The 11090-nt window shown below is 41.7% G+C and overlaps 1 protein-coding gene across 2 annotated transcripts in view; it reads right to left on the bottom strand.

Moving 5' to 3' along the window:
- Positions 1–4: 4 nt before the first annotated feature.
- Positions 5–11090, bottom strand: part of erc2 (ELKS/RAB6-interacting/CAST family member 2) — a 46614-nt gene continuing 35528 nt past the window's right edge. For both annotated transcript variants that reach the window (XM_026935442.3, XM_053227139.1), the window contains 8 exons: positions 9464–9475; positions 8935–9052; positions 8675–8835; positions 8399–8546; positions 7362–7925; positions 7180–7243; positions 6381–6553; positions 5–5517 (listed from right to left, as the gene is read on the bottom strand). In XM_026935442.3, the coding sequence (XP_026791243.3) occupies positions 7217–7243; positions 7362–7925; positions 8399–8546; positions 8675–8835; positions 8935–9052; positions 9464–9475 (1030 nt within the window). In that variant the 3' untranslated portion in view covers positions 5–5517; positions 6381–6553; positions 7180–7216. The remainder of the gene's footprint in view (positions 5518–6380; positions 6554–7179; positions 7244–7361; positions 7926–8398; positions 8547–8674; positions 8836–8934; positions 9053–9463; positions 9476–11090) is intronic.

Here is an 11090-nt window from a genome sequence, read left to right as displayed (position 1 = left end):
TACATTTCAGAAAGAATGTCACTCTTTATTGAATGGATATAAATCAACTGGCCGACACTCAGTAACATTTTAGGTTACGACACACACAATAGCAAACATCTGGGGGGTGGAGAGGGACAGCTGAGTCCCGTCACGCATTAAAAACACCGAACATGACATACAGAATTCATGCTGAACTCCTCAAACTCTCACCCAGGATCTAACAGGACATCCTGTAATGACTCACACTCGCATACACACGCACACCCACACATACACACACACTCTCCTACCTAAATACTCATGCAAGACTCACACACACACACACACACACACACACACACACACATATGGTACGACATTCGTAATGGCATTCCAAAAAACCCATGCTAACACACTTTCTGTTATTTGCACAGACAAGGACATACCAGTCTCGAAAAACCGGACACGCTGCAATGCGGAGTGTGTCTCACACACGAGGACTGATGCACTGTGGAAAATAAAATCCCACGTTTCACGCACGTTATTCATTCGGCATGCGGACACTCACGATGATTCTTGTTCTGTATCATTACTGCACATCGTAAAGACATTTACATATAGAAATCTGACATATTCCAAATCCATAAACTATTTAAAAAAACATATAAAAATTAAATAACACAGAAAACAACAAATAAAAGTAAAAACAACTTTAAATAAATTAGTTCAATAAATAAATAAAGAAATAATCTTCTTTTTTTCTAGCATTGGTCACAGTGATTTGTTTTTCTTTTATCCATCCAGAGGTTTTGCATTTTTGACATCAAGAACAGAAACTATACAACTGGTGCTCTCTCACACACACACACACACACACACACACACACTCATATTTGTTCATTTTTTTTTCCTCAGTTTTTTCTCAGTCTCAGACCCATAGTCTTTTTCATTAGAGGAGTGTGAAGTGTGTGTTTATACACCCATCCCCAGTACGACGAGCAGTTGGCACGGAATTCAACATGTACCATCGGATCTATGTGTGTGTGTGTGTGTGTGTGTGTGTGTGTGTGTGTGTGTTTATATATATATTCTACATTACATTTCCCACATATAACATGTCTGTTTTTCACGGTAGGAGATTTCACTCCTGCTTCAAGTATCCAGTTGGTTAAAGAACCTGAAAATGGAGGATTGAAAGAAAAATCCTTTGACGTTTTTTCATTTCTGTCCAAAAGTTACACTTACAGACTACAAACACGTAATTGCACATAAGATCATTGTGTTGTGAGGTTAAAGATCCCTCAAACGACTGAGTCGGCTCTGTACTGGTGATGATGAGGAGCACGTAGCATCAGAAACACTCTAAGTTAAAGACAGCACTCAACGACTGTTACACGATGCTCCAGGACATTCCAGCAGACTATCTAGAGCAGTGGTTCTCAAACGTTTTGCTAGCAGTATCCCCTGGTAACAATCTTTTACACCAAGTTGAGGTTGTAACATTTTTTAGGAAAAAAAATCTTAGGAAAAAGACCATAAATGCAATAAACAGAGTAAACCAGTGTTTATCTTGAAACTGTCAGTATTTCAGTTTTCTTTTTTTAGTAATTTTAGTCATTGCAGCATCTCATTTGCCATTATGTTCTTTTCCACTTAAAAGGAATATTCATTTCTGTATTGTTTGTAGTATTTCCAACTACCCACGTGGCTATGGGTAACTCCGTTTGAGGAATACTGTTCTAGAGCAACTAGTGGCTTTTGAGTGAAGTTGTATTCACATTGTATTTACGAGAAGATTCCACTTCAATTTCATGTTCTTGTTGAACTTTTTTCTTTTTTAAAAGGAAGTACATGAGTACAAACATCTAAGTTTGATTTCTCTGTATCACTGATTTCTTGATTTCTCTGTATCATTGATTTCTTGATTTCTCTTTATCATTGATTTCTTGATTTCTCTGTATCATTTATCGGATGTCTTTCCTTTGTACTTTTAGTTCTGGCTTATTTTCTCCACCACTTTGCTTTACTATGTTCACTCACTCACCACAGTCATTAGCTAGCTTATGCTCAGCTTATGTTTCCCAGTTGTGAAGTGACAATGTTCACACGACTTTATCCGCATTACTGTCAAGCGTTTTGTCTGTTTGACTACACACTGAATGCTCCGTAAGTGAGAAAAGTGTGGTCTAGAACTCCAGACATGACAACAAGGCATTCCAAAGCAGGGCAGCAAGTCAGCTTATTAAAACAACATTAGAGAATGAGGAAAGATACTCTAAAATAGTGACAACATGGCATTCCATAACTACCGCCTCAAGTTAACCTTGTAGAACAGCAGTGGTTCATGTTTTACAGTGAGAAAGATGTACATTGGGACAATAATTACAGGAACTACACTAACAAGAAAATGTTTTAGGAAAACATCCATAGCTAATATTCTACAATGGAAAATGATGAACTCTAGATAACATAAATAAATTTCGGGAAAATTAGACACACTGTAGAACAGCAACATGCCATTCCAGAGCTAGAGCAACAAGCAAACATTTGAAAGCAACAAAAAGTGGCTAGCTTTTGGAAAAAGAGAAATCTAGAACTGCGAGAATGTTCCACAGATACCGCAGGTAAGTAAAGGTAACAAGTAAATGTTCTAAACACAGCAGCAGTCTCGAATTGTGATGAAATGACACTTCAAGGGTCACGACTACAAATGAGTGTTCATGAACAACAGCAGTCGCTAAAGCTCTAGACGTTCTAGATTCAGCATTGAGTGAACAATAACAGCAGTGTCTAAAAGCAGCCTAGAAGTGAGCAAGATACATTCTACAACAGCGGCATGATGTTCCATGACTAAAGTGACAATTTGAATGTTATAGAATTGAGAAAGGTTCAGTCTAGAACAGTGGCAATGCGGAAGAAGAAATCACAGTAACTGTACAAAAAGATCAATAATAACAGTCAGGTCTTGGTCTTATTACTCTACAATGAACAATCAAGCCACCACAGATGCAGATTCTCTGGTTGTCAGCTAAGAACATCAAGAAAACACAGGCAATTTGCCAAAAATTTGTATAATCCTCTTGCTTAATAGCCACCAAGAGAAAGTCACAGTCAACTGAGCTACCAGAACCAAGATGGCACACAAACAAGCCAACATCATCACAATGTGCGTAATTTACTTTTCAAACAAAATAAAAGCCAATTTATTTGCTCATTGGTAAGACATCACCACAACACTGTTAACGCATGCTTATAATATTCCAATTTTCTTGCATAGACAAGTCAGAATATTTATTCATCTTCTGATGTGTTCAGTCATGTGTTCTTGAGCTAAACGACATTGTTAGGGAAGTTGCAGCTCATGAAGGTAACGCGAGATAAATCTGCCTATCACGTGGCAAGAAGATGCCCAAAGATCACAGTGAGGGAGAGAACACACCAGTTTATCCTTGTTTGGGTGCTATCTGGGAGGGACTCTTGTTGTTATGTGTTTTCTTAAGCTGCAACAAAGAAGTGCCTGTCCAGCTAGGTTAAGCAAATTCTGCTATTTCTACAAAAGTCTTTCAACATAGGACCACTGCATTTGTTTATTTCTATTTATTTTTAATTCACATATTTCTTTTGCATAGATCTTCATGACAAGATCTTGCGATGGGCCTCACACTGAAGGTTTGTAGTAGAGACACCAGAGCACTTGGCAGAATTATCCCTCGGGAAATAAAACATGTTTTCTACTTTTTTTTTGCAATATGCATTTGTGGGCACAACATTCTGACCACCACTTGATATACACCAATGTATAGATCTATTTTGTCCAGGCACTAGCCACTATGTATGACAGGAGCAGTGATTAGGATTTAGGGGGTTGTTGTCAAGGGAATCAAGCATGGTACAGCAAGGGAAAGAAATGACCTCTAATGAGATACTCAGGTCATGACATTATGACTTTTTGACCTTTGACTTGATCAGGTCCTTAGCACTCTGTGCTTTATCAAATGGGGTATACGTCTACTGTCTCTAAGAAAAAGAGCTTAATTATCTTCCTGGACTCTGTGGGTTACACGACTCTTTGACTTCAAATAACAACAGTCAGATAATTTTGTTCTGAATTGAACAGTGAGTATACTGATATAGTTTCCAAGCACCTGTATCACAGACTTGAACCTTGACCAATCAAGTGTCTCTCAATTAATAGCAAAACAACGCATCATAGCAGGACACCAGTCAGTGTAGCGATGGCTGTTTCTATCCATGTTTAGGTGTAGAGCACCAATAAAAGCACCATTAGGAATAAAACCCTGGAGTCGGGTAGGAGATTCTGTTTCATTTTTTTAAGCCCATTTTGGTGATTTACCTCATAATGATGGTGGTGATGCTTTGGATGGAGACAGCAGCCCAAAGTTGATGGCAGAGGAGGTGCATAGGTGTGTGGTGTCACACATAAAACCAAGACTCCAATGAGGAACTTGAGCAGAAAGAGCAACCAATACAGTTGACATATTGATTATAGAGGCACCCCCTGAAATCAGTTGGAGGAAATCACTCACATAGTTAATTACAATGCATAAATGACCATCCCGCTTACGTACAAGATTAAACTATAAATTGGAAATCTTGATAAGGTTGGCTGTAGCTAGCTTGATTGAGTTAGCTTGCTATTAAGTAAGCTAGCAAGTGGGCTCTCATTGGAGTACCATACAGTAAACAAAACATAATTAGTTAGCCAGCTAATAGCACCCTAAATAAGGTACTAAATAGAACTGTCTAGCATTTGAGTAACTAAAGAGAGATTGCAAAATAGATAGCTAGCTTGATAGTTAGTCACTCTCACTATAAAATTTAGCTAAACATTATCCACATCACTAGATGGCTAGCTAGCTCATTACCATAACTTGGATACAGTCCTCAAGGGTCCTTTTGTAAGGATTATGTCAAGAGGCACTCTCAAAATGTTACATATGCATTTTCTGACCAGCACACTAGAAACAGATTATAAGAGTCGACCATAATGCTGCACAGACAGCATCCAATGATGGGATAGATCTGTACTTTATCTAAACTTGCCATGATGTCCAGCTAACTCCCCAGTGTCACTAACAAGACACCAGAAACTTCCCTCAAACTTCCCCAATTTACTCAACACTAATATGAACTGAACCGTTTATCAAATTATAATTTTGCAACAAAACAGTAAAAACATTCTAGACAATGGATTTTTTAAACAATGTCAAACATTGTTTTTCAAGTCATGACCATGGAACCTTCTGGCAGTTGACGAAGAGGGGTGAAATGATTATTGTTTTGATTGACGGGACCCATCATCCAGGCTCAGCAGCTGAGTCAAAGAGGGGGCGTGGACAAGCAGACAGAGTCACATATAAGTGGCTGGAGACAAGCAGGTGAGAGGGATGAAAGCAGGTCAACTGCATGTGAGGACATCTTACAGGTTCTTGTTCAAGAAAGGTCCTCCAAATCGGTATTCCATCAGGCACCAGCTTCATTTGGGTCTCCAACATCCAGACCTGCACATCACTCCATCCTGATCTCTTCTCTCATCTGCAGGATTGAAGAAACTTGTATGTGATCTGTGAAGTTCATCAGGTATTCTTGCATTGATCAGTTTAGATTTTATCATTCAATTGATCTGGGATGAAAAATGTGTACCGAAAGATATACTAGATATCAGTGTCATGGTGATGCTGAGGTGGACCAATAATAAATTCATTAGAAAGCCATGTAAATGCTCTAATGTTCTGCCTAGTCCCATGTTTTGGTTGCCTCATATGGTGAGCTAGTAAGCTGGTTAACTGCATAAATACTGACTAAGGGAAACAAGTATATGATATCCCAGAGAGAAGACTCTGTGTAGCCATAGTCCTTATCATCTCCTGATAATGTTTTTAATGGAGCACATCGTGTTTGTGACCTTGACCAAAGGTCACCAAGTCTTAGGCGAAAGTTTCATCTATGAGCTGAGGTGTTCTGCCCTTGCACTGAATGTGACATCTAGCGTCTTTTATTTTCTCTTAGTGTGTTTAGCTGTGAGGTGAGTGTGTGTAGCAAGCAGGAGAGTTATATGATGGCCTTATGCTGCACTTTAGTTTGCTCCTGATTCTGAAAACATTGTCTGTCATCTGTGCACACTAATTAATACTACTAAAAATTGTTCCACTGTCGATTAGATTGCACCTCAGCTGATGCGTGAAGTGTATCAGGCAGTAAGATTCGGAATGAGTAGCACGGTCTATAGCTACAGGTGAAGCGTGTTGCAGTGATATGCTAGCTTCTTGTGCCTATTTTCAAGATTAGCTTTCTACGAAACCAGCAAGGCTTACTTCCTCACAAAATGTCTTTTTGTGTCTAAATGTATTTCTCATTTGGAGTATGTCACCAGTTTTAAGCCTCTCAGGTATTCCTACCTGCTTGGGTGTGAGTCTGCACACTGGCCTCACACACTCACACCCCTCCTGCTCCTCTTCCTCAGTGTGAAGGGCCCCTGCTGAAGCATCAGTCTGATAGGAGATAGAGTCCGGCCAAGTGGATAATGGATAGTTTCACCTGTATGACATGGCTATGCACCTCCAACTTTCATCTGAGATCATGAGAGAAAAAGAAAGAATTGTTTGAATGTTTGACTCTTCTCCCTACCTTTGAAAAATTACAGTATCTATTTGGGCTACCACATAGTCCTAGAGCAACAATGACTCCAACCAGCTCACGTGGCTGACTGAAAATCATAAGCTAATTGATTTTTGCTATTTGTACATTCTGGTACCTAAAACCTGTCTCATGCCCTGAAATCAATTTTTGCTAGACAAGTGGTCTATACAATCTCTATGAGCTCCTGTAGAACTTCCTTGTTACACTCCAACGTACTATATTAACAATCCTATTCTGCCGCACCTTGGAAAACATACTGAGCTGTGTTCCATTTGTTTTTCAAGAGTAAAAGTAAAATGCTGTTAAATAGCATAAACAATTGTTTATAATTAGGATTTTTTTGCATTGATTATCTTAAAGCAGTCAGATTTTAGTTAAAAACAGATTTTAGTTAAAATTGGATCTTGTACATCAATGATATAGAGAGAGGATGATGTTCAGCAGCTCATTGACTAGCTTTAGAGTATGGACAAGTTAAGGGCATCCTACTGTAGCATTTTTGTTGGCAAAGTATAAAAAAACTCACTGACATTAAGGACAGAAAACATGTGAGCTCACCCTATAAAAGATCAGCACAGCTTTGGTTTGGAAATGGTTATGCCCAAATGCCCTCCTCGTCATCCTGTGAGCGGAAGCATGAAGTCAGTAAAGTTAGACGAGAGGTCAAAATGTCAGCGGACGGGCATATATAGAATCTCACAGCTGGTAAATAATAGAATCAGGTCAAAATTTGAACCCACCGGATCTGGAGTGGGTCTGTGTCCTGTGTGAGGCGGCCCACGGGCAGGAGCCCGGTGGTGGGGGGCTGGATGTCGAGGGTGCGGCCCGTGAGGAGCGACATGAGGAGGGTGGTGGGGGTGTTGAGGGTGTTGGGGGTGTTGGGGGTGGGGGCCCTGCTGGGGTGGCGGCCCATGCTGAGGGTGCTGCGGGTGCTGCGGGTGTTGCTGAGGAGGGGGAACAGCATGCTGGTGCTGTGGGTGGGGCTGTTGGGGCCTGGGTGGGTGTTGGTGGGGGCCAGGCGGCTGGGGATGTTGGGGGTATGGTGGATGCGGTGTCTGTTGAGGATGAGGGTGTGGAGGGAGGGGTTGAGGATGTTGGGGATGGAGGGTGTGTGGGTAGGGGGCTTGCTGTTGAGGAAGGGGGGCATGTGGGAACAGAGGCTGGCCCTGGGCAGGAGGCGGGGCCTGTGGGTGGGGGTGGGGGTGTGGGTGGGGTGGCCCCGGTTGGAGGTGGTGAGAGGGACCATGAGGGTGGTAGTGGTCATCTTCATAGTTGTCAGCCATTAATTTCATTCTGCTCTGGGTCTGTCAAGATTACAGAAAGACACTATAAATGAATATATTTATTGTCATAATCAGATCATTTATAACAACAGCACATTCAGCCTCATTTTTTGTGAGTGCCTTTGAGTGCTGAGCAAGTGGTTCTGAGTGTTTTGCGAGGGGTTATGAGTGCTGTGTATGTTCGTGTTTTGAGTGTAAGTGGTTCTGATCGTCGTGCAGGTGGTTCTAAGTGTTGTGTGAGGGGTTGAATGTCATGTGAGTGGTCCGTTGTGTTGTATGAGTACTTCTAAATGTTTCTAAGTGTTTCCAAGTGGTCTGCAAATATTTCTCCTAAGTAATCATGGGCATTTAGTGAGTGTGCAGAATGCAAGTATTTATGCACAAGTATTTCCGAGTATTTTCTGAGTTTCTATGGGCTCTGTGAGAGTGTTCAGAGTATGTTTCTTACAGATCTATGTGAGTGTGAGTGTTTTGTTTGCGTGTTTCAAGCTCACCTGCTGCTTGAGTTGCTGCATTAGTCTATCCTTCTCACGCTTTAATGACATCACCTCCTCCTGGGTTTTCTTCTTATTAGAAGAGGAAAGCTCCAGTAGGGCAATGTTGGCATCCTTCTCACTGATGGCAGCCAGCAGGGCCTGCTGCCTACACACAGGCAGAGTCCCATAGACAAGATCATGAGAAAGTAACCAAGTGTTTGTGCTGTCAGTGTATGAAAGGTATAAGACTAAGATAAGAATGTGGGAAAGCATGAACAAAAAATGCGCTCTCACTTCATCTCCAGAATTTCCTCCAGCTGTTTGCGTCTCTCCTGTCTGAGGTTGGTCAGGTGGCTGTCCCTCTCGGCCAAAGACTGCTGGGTTGAGGACAAGCGCTGCTTAGTGGCTTCGAGCTCCTGCTTTGTCTTTTCCAGCACCGTCATCAACTCCTCAATCTAAGAAACAATGTATGTGTTTCAGAGGTACAAACTTGTCAACGCTACGGTTCTGTAGAATCTGGGTATAAGATTGCATTGAAAGCTGTGGGCACACACCTTGGCATTGTCCATGGGGTTGTCCTTGCGAGGGTCCGGCAGGATGCTGCTGCCCTTTTTCTCTCCTTGCTGGCCAAGCTTTATGCCAGGACCCTTTTTGTTCTGGTCTTTGTTTTGCCTGGAAAGTCAGGGAAAGATGGAAAGATGACAACCATCAGCAGGGAGCGTGGCAGGCCCACTCAAACTGTCCACTGGTGACACGCCTCCTTTTCTGACTTTCCCTTTTATGGTGTACTTTATACATACTGCACACCACTGGATATCAGATCAGTCATTTTTAACACCTACAAAATGTAGTTAGTGGAGTTAATAAATGCTCGCTTGTAGCATTACTTGAACCAGTCATGTTCTTAATTCACAAACTGTCAAGTTCACGTTCAATTCAGAATGATCATAACTCCAGCTCAGCTTTCTTTGCCATTCTTGCAAACAAATTACAAGGCCTGAAATTTTCTATAAGTCTCAAACTGATTAGTATAACAAGGTTGTCAGGAAGAAAGGAATAGAGACCTGCCAGGCCTCCACTTACCGTGGTGCAAGACTGCAGGACAGGAAGAGGAGGAATGCAGAGAAGTAGAGGAGAAAAGAAAAAATTAAAGTCATCAGAAACACAATTGGAGAAAACAGCGAGGAGGACAGAGGTTCAAAATGGGTCCTGAAGAAGATAATGCAGGATGCTTCTTTATCATCATCATCATCATCATCATCATCATCATTAGTTTGGCCTCACAAAGCATGTGAGTACCAACATGCAGCGGCCTAATCAGCCCAGCTAGGACAGGAGCAAGGGAAGAAGGGTGCTGGGGAACAAGGGTGCAACAATTAGACCAAAATAAAAGTAGTCGAGGACACAAGACTCTGTTTGATTTTGACTATAGAAGCCATTTGGGCTTTAAAGGAATAATACACCTCAAAAAATACTAACATGGCTAACAATGAAAAAGGTTACTAGGAGGAATCAGTTAGTATGTTTGCAGATGTTAAGTATGCTAACTGACTCCTGGTAGTTTCCATTTACTTGCAATGTTAGCATTTTTGTCAGTGACATATTCTTTTAACGCCACAGATAAGGAAGTGGCGCCATTCAATGCAAAGTGAGAGAAAGGGACGAGAGACACAGGTTAAAAAAGAGGAGGAGCTCATAAGAGGAAAAGAGCAGAGACAAAGTGTCGGAGACAAATGTCAGGACTGGATACAATGGAAATGTACATGAATCAGTGAACGTCATGATGAGAAATGAGGCGTGGCATCTTTAGGGGGAGAATCCTTACACATCAGCTGACATACAGCGTATGGGAAAGAATGCTTTGATATTTTGACACAAAGTGAATGACAGAAGGAAATCATGACTACACCAAAATCCAAAAAAAAAAAAAAATCTAAATTACACCAGAAACTAACAAAAAAATCCCACACAAGATGAAACACTACAGACCACACTGTCTTTTTTTTTGCAATAATCAGGATGCACTACTTTTTCGAGCACATTTTTCATTATATTTATGCTGTAAGGGTCAGTGGATGTTCAGCAGCTGCCCAGAAATATCATACACGATGCACCAATAACAGAAAGGCAGTCACACAGAGCTATAGACAGAGAGACACACAAGAGAGACAAGAAAGCAGAGACATGCAGAAACGCATGCAGACAGACAGCCAGGCAGACAGACACGCAGGCAGGTGCAGCCGAGCCGTGATTCAGGGCAGAGCACTCACTTTCCCAGGAAGTCCCACACCATGCCCCCAATCTGCTGGGGGGCAGCGGACACTGAGGGGGCGGAGTCAGCAGGGGCTCTGCCCCCAGGGCGGGGCATAGAGGCAAGGGCAAAAGGGGTGAGGACATGGAGTGGAGTCATGTTGGTATTGGAGGGGATAAGCGTCGGATGCAGAGACGAGAAACGGAGAAATGGAGAGGGACAGTCATATATGAGAGCACACGAGTGGAAAATGTGGAATGAGTGATAGATGAAGAGAGAGAGAGAGAAAGAGACAGACAGACAGAGAAGGAAGGAGATTGTGAGATTTTAGAGGACAAAAATATGACATGACGAGGGGAAAATGAGAGAGTGGGAGAAAGAGAAAGAGAAAGAGAGGGCAAGCCAGTGGAAAAGAACAGAAAACACAACACACAGAGTTCAGACACTGATCGCTCTAAA

The sequence above is a fragment of the Pangasianodon hypophthalmus genome, chromosome 20, assembly GCF_027358585.1.
Source record: "Pangasianodon hypophthalmus isolate fPanHyp1 chromosome 20, fPanHyp1.pri, whole genome shotgun sequence".
Lineage (NCBI taxonomy): Eukaryota > Metazoa > Chordata > Actinopteri > Siluriformes > Pangasiidae > Pangasianodon > Pangasianodon hypophthalmus.
This window is presented reverse-complemented; position numbering and strand designations above follow the sequence as displayed.